This window comes from Rhineura floridana, chromosome 8, assembly GCF_030035675.1.
Source record: "Rhineura floridana isolate rRhiFlo1 chromosome 8, rRhiFlo1.hap2, whole genome shotgun sequence".
NCBI classification, from domain to species: Eukaryota; Metazoa; Chordata; class Lepidosauria; order Squamata; family Rhineuridae; genus Rhineura; species Rhineura floridana.
Window position 1 is genome coordinate 15,115,303 of NC_084487.1, and position 13,214 is coordinate 15,128,516.

At 41.4% G+C, this 13,214-nt stretch overlaps 1 protein-coding gene across 13 annotated transcripts in view; it reads right to left on the reverse strand.

Moving 5' to 3' along the window:
* Nucleotides 1–13,214, reverse strand: part of IRAG2 (inositol 1,4,5-triphosphate receptor associated 2) — a 96,379-nt gene that overhangs the window by 44,426 nt on the left and 38,739 nt on the right. For 12 of the 13 annotated variants that reach the window (XM_061638352.1, XM_061638351.1, XM_061638349.1 and 9 more), the window contains exons 12-17: nucleotides 10,421–10,480; nucleotides 10,267–10,331; nucleotides 10,065–10,167; nucleotides 5,525–5,638; nucleotides 3,420–3,521; nucleotides 1,965–2,128 (exon numbers count right to left, since the gene is read on the reverse strand). In XM_061638352.1, the coding sequence (XP_061494336.1) occupies nucleotides 1,965–2,128; nucleotides 3,420–3,521; nucleotides 5,525–5,638; nucleotides 10,065–10,167; nucleotides 10,267–10,331; nucleotides 10,421–10,480 (608 nt within the window). The remainder of the gene's footprint in view (nucleotides 1–1,964; nucleotides 2,129–3,419; nucleotides 3,522–5,524; nucleotides 5,639–10,064; nucleotides 10,168–10,266; nucleotides 10,332–10,420; nucleotides 10,481–13,214) is intronic. The other variant, XM_061638358.1, reaches the window with a different exon arrangement.

Consider the following 13,214-nt stretch of genomic DNA (forward strand, 5'->3'; position numbering starts at 1 on the left):
TACAAGACAGGTGAGGTTTCAGAGCCAGAGTTGACGCAAGATGCCTGTGAGCAGACTGAACATTTTTTCTTTGGTTATAAACAGCTGCATAGGTCCGACGAGGGATGCACTTTGGACAGGGACTGTAGTTTTTACTCTTTGCCCCCAGCTTTAAATCTCTCCCATAGCTGCTGCAAGCCATGGGGGAGGGGAGAGAGAAGAGAGGATAGACAGGTCATCCTCATCTTCCCCTCTCCATAGCTAATGGGAAGGAGGACAGTTCAACACACTCTCCCCGACACTGTAGCTCATCCCCCACTCACTCTTCCACCCCCCCAACACATACAACAGCTGCTCTCAATCAAAACAGAAAAAAAAGTTAGGATGTATGACTGTGGCTTCCAATAACCACACAGGATTCTGGTTTGACCCTTAGAAACTAGTGAAGGCTGTATGAATTGCTAACTCTTTCACAAGCCAAAAAGTCGTGCTAAGATTTCAAATCCCACATATTCCATACGTATACACTCTTCACATTTCCATTCTCTAAACACACTAGGGACGAATGGATCTGCACATTTTGATTTCTCTCCATCTCTCATTTTTCCCATGCTAAAAGTTTAGTCTGCCACATTTCCGCATCAGTTTCTATTTTTTTTTTAAAAAACCTGAAGATTTGTCAGCATTTTAGTACACATTGCCCATAACATAGACACTTTTCTATGCAATTCTGCCTCATATACACATTTCTGCAAACTGCTTTTCACTAATATAATGCACCTTTGTTTGTTAAGAGTCTCCCGTATATGCATTGTAGGCTTTCCCCCAATACGGTAGAAGCTCATTTGCTGTACCGCAGTCCGCTGTACCATGGGGATGCTGATGTCCTCCAAATAAAGTATCATTTACAGAAATGACGCCCTGCTCACCGCGCAGCTGACAAGCGGGGCATGGTCGCAGATGGGGTGAAGCCGCTGCCTCCATCTTGCAATGGGGCAATGTCATGCATCGTGCCTGTGACACGAGCACGACACGGAGATGGAGGGGCGGAGCCTATCAGATTATTTAAGTCCAACCGCCCCTCCTACCTTCCTCTTTGCTGTGCGACACCCACCCCGCCCTCCCTCTTTTATGGTGTGCCTAGGGGGTCGCTTTCGGGGCTGAGTAGGAATTTTTATCCTGCCCGCCCTTGTTGGCGGGCACGTTTTTTGCCTGCTCCACACCATGGGAGTGGGATGGAATTGGGTTAGGGGGTGTTGTGATTAATAGGCAGTTTTGGCTTACTCGAATAATTTAAAGTATTTGACAGGTCAACGCCCTCCAGGGCTATGCAGCTTACACTGGTGCGGGAAGGTGCGGGAAGGTGCGGGAAGGGAAATAGGTAAGGACAGCTAGGTGCCCCCCTTAGGCACCTTTGTAGGTGATTTGCAGTTCCGGAGGCCTGTCTGTCAGGGCTTTACAGCTCGAGGGCAGGATATGGGCTGCTTCTGAGGCCAACTTATCTCATCTACCCAGGGGCTATACGGCCCCTGGTGGGGATGATGTGGGAAGGCCCCCCTACTCACCTACAAGGTGTGGCCGGGGTAAAGGGTAAGCAGATGGGCTTATAGATAGTTCCCGGACCTAGGTTTCCCTCTGCAGGTCACTTTAAATTGGGTTTGTTTGCTATAATTTTAAATAAAGTGGCCCTTGTTCAACCCAAGCTGATGTCTCTGTGTTTTATTTCACCCCTCAACTGCAACATAGCTTCCATTGTAACTCAGAAGCCCTAACTCAGGCAAGTTCTTTGTCCTCTGCCTCCTGTGTTTTAAGGAGCTTCTACTGTATACATATTTTGGGTTGTAGAACATCATTGCTAAGATGGAAATGTCAAATGACAGCTTTTTCAGTTTATATGTTGTTTCAGGAAATGCAAGCTGAACTGAATTTCTCCACCATCCAATACACAAACATGAAAAAAGAGAAAGATTAGGAAAAAAAATAACCTGGATGAAAGCGCTTTCTTTAAGTGGAGCTGTTCAGTTCTCATTCTCCTCAAATTTCCTGCCATCCTTACAAGCTCCTTGTCCAAGGTTTCCTTCTGAACTACCAAGAGATCAAGCTTCTGAATCCAAAGAGCTCTTTTATTCACCATGTCTTGTCTGAGATCCTGTATTGATATTTTCACAAAATAAAGAACTCACTCAGTGCCTTGCTTGGCTAGACTATGATCCGTTTCAGCCAGCCTTCCATGTCCAACACACACACAAACACCCCTCACTCAGCAAGTCATTTGGATACTATATTCAGAGGAAGTATGTAGCAAAGTGGATGCTCATTCATTTAATCTGAATCAAAATTAATTTTAATTTGTAATTATTAAAACCAAATTAAATAATTTGGATTTAATTACAGATTAAAATTAATCTGAAGGAAATAATTCCAAAGCGTGTGCTGTGTGTGTTTTGATTTCTGTTGTGGATTTGTTCATTTGGAATCATTTTGGTGGACTCTGGGGGAGAGGAAGAAAGTCTGCAGCCTCTATATTGGGTGATGAGGAGATTAAGCCAACCCTCCCCAGAAAGGGCAGTGTTGCTGCAAAGTACTTAGGCAGGATATCAGCTCTCCTTCCCCTTCCTTTCTCCAATGCACTGCCCCCCATTCACTTAAAAAAATGGGTGCAGCCTCAAAATAAAGTGGTGGTAGTGAATGCAACCTACCTACTAAGGACACATGGGCCAAAAAGTCCTTCCTGAGAGGTGTGCAATTTACTCCACCAGACAATTTCAGGGCTGCAGCCTTTTCTTACCTTTCACATCTAGACAATCCCTTTATTAACTCTGATTTGTTTAAGGGGAGGTTATACGATGTTGCATCAAGCAATTGTTATCTCACACTTTCTAGTGCATTTTCCTTACTGCAAAAAAAACCCCACCATATTTTGTGGGGGGAAGCAGGTTTGTTGCACAAGAGTGTCAAATCCACTCTAACTGCGCAACTTGAATTTGCTGATATGCAATTGATACTCACTTGCAAAATAATGACAGTGTGGAAAGGCCCAGACTTTCCAGTCACTTGAATGGAGGAGTAAACAAACAAACAAACAGCTACGGCCCTGCAGTGGGCTGATGGGGGTTGGAAATGCCAACCTCCTGCTCAGGACCAATAGGCAACAGGGTCCTTTCATGGGACGGATCTGTACCTCCCAGCTGATTTCGAAGCTGCAACCCCTTTTTCAAAACACAAATTCAGATTTTAAAAAACACCAATGAACTGAATCTCAGTTTTTTTAAGTGCAATGCTAGTTTTCACAAAAGGAAGTAAAAACAGCTTTAAATCTGTAACCCAAAAGGGGGGGGGAGAAAACTTTTCTAACGCACAAGCGATGTCCTAGTCCTTACAATCCAGATACCAGGGAAGATGTCCTAAAAAGCCCTTGACTGCCACACAAGGATATTTACCGCCAGCTTCTTCTCATAGGCTTCTTGCATGTTTGCCTGGGAGTCTTCTGCCTGCGGCACACACAGCTTTACTAATTGCTCCTGTTGAGAAAGTTCTTCCTGCTGTAAAGAAAGGGCCAAGCCCCATAAACTTGGGCTCTTTTCAAGTTCGAAAAGTTCATGTGGACTTTTTCTCTCACACACATGCAGATGTGGTACCTTGAATAATGAATGGCACCTGCACATTTAAATGGCTGCATTGCTGCTTCCAAGGCTGCCACAGGGCAACCAGGAAAGGGGTAGGCCTCTTTTCTCGATTCTCCTTTCCCTGCAACATGCATGGAAGCAACAGTGCAGCCATTTAAAAGGTGTGTGACCGGTTCAGTTTTTCCCTGCAACAGAGTTGCTCCCTGTCCCCAAGCCCCAGGGCCCCTGAACCTTTAATAACTGCAGGATTCAAACATGTGCATTTTTGGCATGGCAATTTAGTAATGAGAGACTATTCATTTATCAAAAAAGATTTGTCTACAGTGCCCTTTCAGAGGAGGTTCTAGAGCAGTTTACAAAAAACATAGTTAAAAAATATATACAAGTAAACTTGTTAAAAAAAATTAGCATATATTTAAGGGCTTAGCAGAATAAAAATGTATCTGGTGCTGAAAGAATAACAGTGTTAGTGCCTGGCAGGCAGTCTTGGGAAGGGAATTCTGCAACCAGGCACCACCACCAAAAAGGCCCTGTCATGATTACCACCCATTTTACTTCCTGTGGTAGAGATACTTGGAGGAGAGCCCACGAAGAGGACTTCAGTGCATGGGTAGGTCTTAAGCTATCTAGGGCTTTAATTGAACATCTGCCTCCAGGCAGCCCTGACTTCTCTGGGGAAATGGTAAGGAAAAGAAGACAACTTTCCATCTAGAACTCAATTTTGCACCCATTATGCAAGCAAACCTGCCCTTATTGTGTATCTATTGTGACTCCAACCACTGAGAAACTTTCTTTTCAAGAAAGAAGGCGTACAAGATTCACAATATTACTCCCCAAATGTTAAAAACTCAAGAAAAATAATTGTATATTGAGCAAACCCAAGGTAACTATTCCAGAAAATGAGGAACTTCACCCATCATAACTGAAGCATATCAAATGCCTTACTAAGAGAAAGATTATTAGGAAGATATGGGAACAGCTAGGAGTAATGCAATTGACACTAATGATGAAGAAAATAGGAAAATGATAAACATAAGTAGTCAGGTTCTGTGTTGCAATATATTAAAGAAAAGTTAGGAATTTAAGGAATAATACTTGATTATAGAACACATGAGTTATAGAATACAGAAGTGAGGCTTAAGGAAACCAAACATCTTTTTCAAATACATTAGTAAAGGAAATATACTTGTTGAACATTATTGCCACTGTCATTTGGATGATAATAATGGTAATAAATTAGATGCTCATTGACTTCCATGAATTTTATTACCACCCAAGCTCCTAAAAAATGGAAACCATTATTTTCCATGATTTTTGCTATTGCCATTTTAATCAAAGCCCAATGTGAAATTAAAAATTCCCAACCAGTCCATCTCTTGATTCTGGCACCCATGCAGAAATAAAAAACAAAAATTCAAGGAGAAATCCATATATTATAAAGCTCTATATTCTCAGTATAAGCTTGCCTCCTCCGATTCTAAATAAACAGACAAACTGATAAATATATATGCTCATATGTATGCTTATTTCCCTATAGATTTACAAGCAACCAAACTTGGTGCCTTCTAGATGTTGCTGAACTCCCATCAGCCTTATTCAGTCTGGCCAATGGTCAGGGATGATGGAAATTGGAGACCAATAACAATCAGACAGCACCAGGTTGGGGAAGGCTGGTCTAATCTAGCTGCAATTCATATTTTATACCTTGCCTTTCCCATACACCTAGAAGGGTCTAACGCTTCTTTCAGAGCTACCATAGAGTGGACAGCTGTGAATTGGCAAGAGGAGAAAAAAGTCTACCCAGACAAGCAGAAAACAACTTGCTCCAGCTTTGAACTAAGCAAAAGCTTGTGGAAGATTCCAAGGCCTGTTTCACCCATTGTTCACCACTACTATCATCAGCCTTTTCCCCTCCATACCAGTTTCTGAATGGTAGCCGTAAACTTTTCTCCCATTTGCTCTGGTCCTTGCAAGAGCAGCAAAATCTCCCTGTCCAGCAATTCATCCAATGCAGCCCATTCAATTCCAGAGATCTTCAAAACAAAGCAAACCAAAATGAGCAAATCGTACAAGCATAATTGTCTCCAGAGTTCCAACACCAGCCAGAGACTATCCTGGACTGAACCCTTTACTTCCCAATTGTGTTCAAAAAGGACAGAAGGCCTTTTTATTAACCAACACACACTTCAAAATGGTATTCACACATTAAACCCAAACAACTGTACAACATCTGTACACAGTAGCTGAACTGTACACTCGTACAGTTATACACGTGAAATATTTCAACAAGTGTACAGCATGTATGCACAAACAGTTGAGTATGTGGACAAGCCTCTAAATGTAAGCTGACAACTGGTGTTGCTGGGGTCTGCCCAGTGCATGGTTTTAACCCCCCCTTTCCCAGAGTTGCCAACCTGTTATCCCATGCACCTGAGGTTTTTGGGGGGGGCGGGTGGGATAAAAAAAAGACAATAGAGGCAAAATCAAGAAAACTATAGTTCTAAGACAGATGCTCTTGGAGGTCACTGATTCATAGGGTTGCCATAAGTCGTAATCGACTTGAAGGCACATAACAAATAGTTCTAAACCCCCATAAGCAGGGATGGGGAACTTGTGGTCCTCCAAGAGGTTTTGGACTTCAGCTCCAGCCCCAGCAAACATGGTCAGTGGTCAGCAAAGACCTGGGAGGGCACAGTTCCTTTCTCCTTGCTTTAAAGACAAAGGATGCCATCCTATACACAAGTGTTAGCTAACTATGTGTCCGCCAGTTGATGTTTGACTACAACTCCCATCATCCCTGACTTGTGCTGACTGAGGATGATGGGAGTTATAGTCCAGTCAGCATGGCCAAAGGTCAGAGAAGATGGGAGCTGTACTGCAGCAACATCTGGAGGGCCACAGGTTCCTCATAGCTGCTCAAAAGTGTTGTTTATGAAACCAGCACTTCCCACCCAGGCTACTCTAAAGAGAGGACTCACCCGAAAACAGTTTGCAATATGGCTCAGGGGTCAAAGAACATAAAAAAAATGTACAAGAGCCTTTACAGATGCCTTGAGCATCCCATCCAAACTGTTTTAATGCACAATAGATCACACTATAGGTGGTGCATGCCCTCTGTTCATATGGGAGAAAACTTTTTAAAAGTTTGACACAATATTTTACATTTACATTACAGACCAAAATTAAAATATAAACAGTTTAGAAGTGAAGGCAGATGTTAATATTTTTTGAGCAGCAGGGTCAGTTTGGAAATGCCCTCACTCAGTGGTGACTGGTGCCACTTGGGACTGATAGGGTGGTCCTTGCTGTGAGAAGCTTACAACCTGACATTCAGCACCAAGGAAAAACAAAGGAAGGACAGGGAAGGACGTATTGGTGGCGGAGTCGCTCTATACGTGAAAGAAGGCATTGAATCCAGCAAGCTCGAAACTCCAAAAGAGGCAGACTCCTCCACAGAATCGTTGTGGGTGGTGATACCGTGCCCCAGGAGGGACTTAATACTGGGAACGATCTATCGTCCCCCTGATCAAAATGCTCAGGGAGACCTTGAGATGAGATATGAAATTGAGGAAGCATCCAAACTAAGAAATGTGGTAGTAATGGGTGACTTCAACTACCCGGACATAGACTGGCTGCATATGTGTTCCACTCATGACAAAGCAGCAAAGTTTCTAGATATTCTAAATGACTATTCCCTAGATCAGTTGGTCATGGAACCGACCAGAGGGACAGCAACCCTGGACTTAATCCTCAGTGGGGACCGGGACCTGGTGCGAGATGTAAGTGTTGTTGAACCGATTGGGAGCAGTGACCACAGTGCTATTAAATTAAACATACATGTAACTGGCTAATTGCCAAGAAAATCCAACACGGTCACATTTGACTTCAAAAGAGGAAACTTCACAAAAATGAGGGGATTGGTAAAAAGAAAGCTGAAAAACAAAGTCCAGAGGGTCACATCACTCGAAAATGCTTGGAAGTTGTTTAAAAACACTATATTAGAAGCTCAACTGGAGTGCATACCGCAGATCAGAAAAGGTACCGCCAGGGCCAAGAAGATGCCAGCATGGTTAACAAGCAAAGTCAAGGAAGCTCTTAGAGGCAAAAAGTCTTCCTTCAGAAAATGGAAGTCTTGTCCGAATGAAGAAAATAAAAAAGAACACAAACTCTGGCAAAAGAAATGCAAGAAGACAATAAGGGATGCCAAAAAAGAATTTGAGGAGCACATTGCTAAGAACATAAAAACCAACAACAAAAAATTCTATAAATACATTCAAAGCAGGAGACCATCTAGGGAGACGATTGGACCCTTGGATGATAAGGGAGTCAAAGGTGTACTAAAGAACGATAAGGAGATTGCAGAGAAGCTAAATGAATTCTTGGCATCTCTCTTCACAGTGGAAGATATAGGGCAGATCCCTGAACCTGAACTAACATTTGCAGGAAGGGATTCTGAGGAACTGAGACAAATAGTGGTAACGAGAGAGGAAGTTCTAAGCTTAATGGACAATATAAAAACTGACAAATCACCGGGCCCGGATGGCATCCACCCGAGAGTTCTCAAAGAACTCAAATGTGAAATTGCTGATCTACTAACTAAAATATGTAACTTGTCCCTCGGGTCCTCCTCCGTGCCTGAGGACTGGAAAGTGGCAAATGTAACACCAATCTTCAAAAAGGGATCCAGAGGGGATCCCGGAAATTACAGGCCAGTTAGCTTAACTTCTGTCCCTGGAAAACTGGTAGAAAGTATTATTAAAGCTAGATTAACCAAGCACATAGAAGAACAAGCCTTGCTGAAGCAGAGCCAGCATGGCTTCTGCAAGGGAAAGTCCTGTCTCAGTAACCTATTAGAATTCTTTGAGAGTGTCAACAAGCATATAGATAGAGGTGATCCAGAGGACATAGTGTACTTAGACTTTCAAAAAGCGTTTGACAAGGTACCTCACCAAAGGCTTCTGAGGAAGCTTAGCAGTCATGGAATAAGAGGAGAGGTCCTCTTGTGGATAAGGAATTGGTTAAGAAGCAGAAAGCAGAGAGTAGGAATAAACGGACAGTTCTCCCAATGGAGGGCTGTAGAAAGTGGAGTCCCTCAAGGATCGGTATTGGGACCTGTACTTTTCAACTTGTTCATTAATGACCTAGAATTAGGAGTGAGCAGTGAAGTGGCCAAGTTTGCTGACGACACTAAATTGTTCAGGGTTGTTAAAACAAAAAGGGATTGCGAAAAGCTCCAAAAAGACCTCTCCAAACTGAGTGAATGGGCGGAAAAATGGCAAATGCAATTCAATATAAACAAGTGTAAAATTATGCATATTGGAGCAAAAAATCTTAATTTCACATATACGCTCATGGGGTCTGAACTGGCAGTGACCGACCAGGAGAGAGACCTCGGGGTTGTAGTGGACAGCACGATGAAAATGTCGACCCAGTGTGCGGCAGCTGTGAAAAAGGCAAATTCCATGCTAGCGATAATTAGGAAAGGTATTGAAAATAAAACAGCCGATATCATAATGCCATTGTATAAATCTATGGTGCGGCCGCATTTGGAATACTGTGTACAGTTCTGGTCGCCTCATCTCAAAAAGGATATTATAGAGTTGGAAAAGGTTCAGAAGAGGGCAACCAGAATGATCAAGGGGATGGAGCGACTCCCTTACGAGGAAAGGTTGCAGCATTTGGGGCTTTTTAGTTTAGAGAAAAGGCGGGTCAGAGGAGACACGATAGAAGTGTATAAAATTATGCATGGCATTGAGGAAGTGGATAGAGAAAAGTTCTTCTCCCTCTCTCATAATACTAGAACTCGTGGACATTCAAAGAAGCTGAATGTTGGAAGATTCAGGACAGACAAAAGGAAGTACTTCTTTACTCAGCGCATAGTTAAACTATGGAATTTGCTCCCACAAGATGCAGTAATGGCCACCAGCTTGGATGGCTTTAAAAGATTAGACAAATTCATGGAGGACAGGGCTATCAATGGCTACTAGCCACCCTAGTCAGAGGCAGCATGCTTCTGAAAACCAGTTGCTGGAAGCCTCAGGAGGGGAGAGTGTTCTTGCACTCGGGTCCTGCTTGCGGGTTCCCCCAGGCACCTGGTTGGCCACTGTGAGAACAGGATGCTGGACTAGATGGGCCACTGGCCTGATCCAGCAGGCTCTTCTTATGTTCTTATGTTCTTAAAAGAGGAAGGAGGGAAAAGGGAAGCAACTGGGCAGGTGTTTCAGTTCCATGTGCAATTAGTTGTTTATTTAGAAAGGTGCATGTTTATCATGCAAAGGGTATATGCCAGCATGTTCCCAAACGTGCAAGAGACCCATGCAAAAGTGTGACACCCTGGAAGTGCCCCCAGAAACAGACCATGGCAAGAGGGTGGTATCTCCCCCTCCTGAGTCACATCAGAGAAACCAGCTCTGGGGCACCAAGATGAGTTGCAAATATAATAAAATGATAAATCCCCACCGCTGATTGTTCTTGGGCTAGCTCCAGCTCACTGAGCAGCGAGTTGGTCCCTTCAAGGATGCTGGTGTTGAACTTGTATATTAAGGGATGGCTTAAGCCGTTCCTAGCAAAAGGATATATAAAGACTTACATCTCTGTGGTTCCAAAAGAGTTACCATTAAGGGCACTGAATCTTTTCCCTTCAGGATGCAGAAATACTCACGAGATCAACTCCTGCTGCATTTGCTGAACATTGTTCACCAGTTTATTTTTCTCCACCCGCAGTGTCTAGAGAAATACAAAGCTCTCTTAAGACAGTAAAGGCAACCCCCCCTGCTTTTTTCCTACCTCCACCTCCCAAAGTATAGCAATTGTACCTCTATTACTGAAGTGTATTCCTTAAGTGTAGACTTCATCTCCTGAATATCAAAGTCCTTCTGCAAAGATTGAAATGTTAGAATTATTAGTATAGGACTGGGGGGAAATGCTAAAGGCACCACACCTATTCATTCATTTAACAAAATTAATATACTGCTTGAATGTAAAGACCTCTAAGGGGTTTACAAAAAACATTATCAACAGGTTAAAAACAGGTTAAAAACAAGTAATTAAAAACATGTTTAAAACAATTAAAACAGCTGCTAGCTAAAAAGATTAAAACAGATCAACATCTGTGTGTCTGGAAAGGCTTGCCTAAACAGCAAAGTTTTGAGCAAGCACTGCTTTACAGACTAGCACCGTATCCGAGCATCTCCTGTGCTCATCTTGTACATTGTAATTAGATATCACAAAGACTAGGGATGGAGGAGAAATTTGGTTTGCATTTTAATGCAAGCCTAAGTAATTATGTACTGCTTTGGGAAGTGCCAAACGAAAACCTAGCTGTCCTTAGAAATTCACACTTCTCGACTTCCCGGAAGTGAGTGCTCAGCTGGTGATTGTCTCTGAGAGATCTCTGCCTCAGAGGAAGCTTTTTTCAGTTAAAAGCCAGCCAAGAGGAAACTTTGACTGGCTCAAATGTTCTCCAAGGTATTGGAGAACCGATCAGATTTTCCACAGGACTTCGTTGAGCTGTCGGCGGCTGGAATTGATCAGGAAATCCCTGAGATAAGAAGGCATGCCGATCGGCTGAAGACGGAGTCAGGACTTCCATGCAAGCTGTACTGGAAAAAAGCGAAGCATTTTTTTTTTCTTCTTAAAAACGTTATTAACCAGCGAGCCTACTTCTTTCTAAATCTTATCATTTGGCTTAAATTACTACAATAAAAGGGATTTGTTTACGAATCAGCAATTGAGAAATCTGGGTGAGTCATACTTTTTCTCTTTTAAATATAATTAAGGAAGAAAGAAAATGTAAACAATTTATATTTTTTTTACGACAAAAAGCTGGCCTGAATTTGGAGTTTTAAAGTTTAAAAACGGATGAGAGCTATTTATTATTTGATGGAAATATATTTTGGACTATTTTTCTCCTTGGACTATTTCTTTTTGGACGAATCTGCTGTTCGTATATGTTACTAATCGCTTGGTGTTGTGAACCAGAATTGTTTTGCATTCCTGGACGTAGATAAGAACTGTGCTGGCCGGACCATAATAACAGGCCTGGAATATTAACTCTTCTGTTGGTGGAGGGAAAAAAAAAAGAAATAGACTGCATCTAGGTTTTGGAACAGTGGTTAATATCAGAAATTAAAGGCTTCTTATGAGAATGATAACTAGAAAAACAGCTAAGGCTCAGGAGCGAAGAGGTTCAATTGATCCACAGGAAGGGGCTATACCCCCAGATATGTTTCAAAAAATAATGGAAGGGATTAGTGATCTAAAACAGGAAATGAAAACTGAATTGATAAATATAAAAGACTATATTAAAACACAAGTGGATGAGATTAAAGGGACAATTGGGCAAATAAAGGAGGATGCAAAAAATACTAAAGAAAAGGTACAAATCTTGGAGAATAGAACAGATATATTAAATCTGGAATTAGAAAAAAAATTGGACTACATGGCTGTGATTGAATTCAGAAATAAAGAACATTGTTTGAGATTCCGTGCAATCCCTGAGGAAACAGGTGAAGACATCAGAGATAAAATTGTTAATGCTTTAGTAAAATTTCTGGATTTGAATGAAGATCAGATGAAATTTGAAATAGATAAAGTTTATAGAATTAATTCCAGATATGCAACAATGAAAAAAATTCCAAGAGATGTGCTTGTTCGCTTTATAAAGAAGACGACCAGAGATATGGTATTACAACAACATTTTAACAATACCTTTAAAATTGATGGTAAGGAAATACTGGTGATGAAAGAAATTCCTATTAGACTTTTACGAAAGAGAAAAGAATATGCTTTCCTTACAGAAAAACTTAAGCAATGCAAAATTCAATTTAGATGGGATGTTCCAGAAGGAGTGATTTTTACATTCAGACAACAGAAATATCGATTGAATACTGTTCAAAAAGCAAGGGACTTCTTGAGAAAAGCTTCAAAAGACATGGAAGAAGATAAACTCAAAGATATGGATATAATTCCTGGGAAACAAAGTCAACAAGAACATGCAGAGGAGGGGAAGGAAGATGATGGATTAAAGGGAGCATCAGGCACATTTTAAAATACACGCTTAAAGATGGATTACAAATATCTAACTTGGAATATAAATGGAGCCAACACGGCGCAGAAGAGAAAGAAAGTGTTTCATTATTTGAAAAAATTAAAATTGGATATAATTTGTTTACAAGAAACTCATATTAAGAAGAAAGATTCCAAATATTTGATTTGTAAAAATTTGGGTGAAGAATTTATTTCGGCTGGACCAAAAAAAAAAAATGGAGTTGTTCTTTACATTAACCCACAATTGCTTCCTAAATTGGTATTACTGGATGATAGTGGTAGATTTGTGGGGGTTGAAATTACTTTACAGGGCACAAACATTTTGATAGTGGGTATTTATGCCCCCAATGAAGATAAAACAAGGTTTTACACAGGACTTATGGAAAAATTGTCAGAGTTTTCATATGATCATTGGTGCATCATGGGTGATTGGAATGGGGTAATCTCACCAAAAATTGATAGACTTTCTGAAAAAAATATTAAAGAGACACAGGGTAAATTACCGAAGATTTGCTTTGAACTGATGGAAAATTTAGAATTGGTGGATACCTGGAGATATAT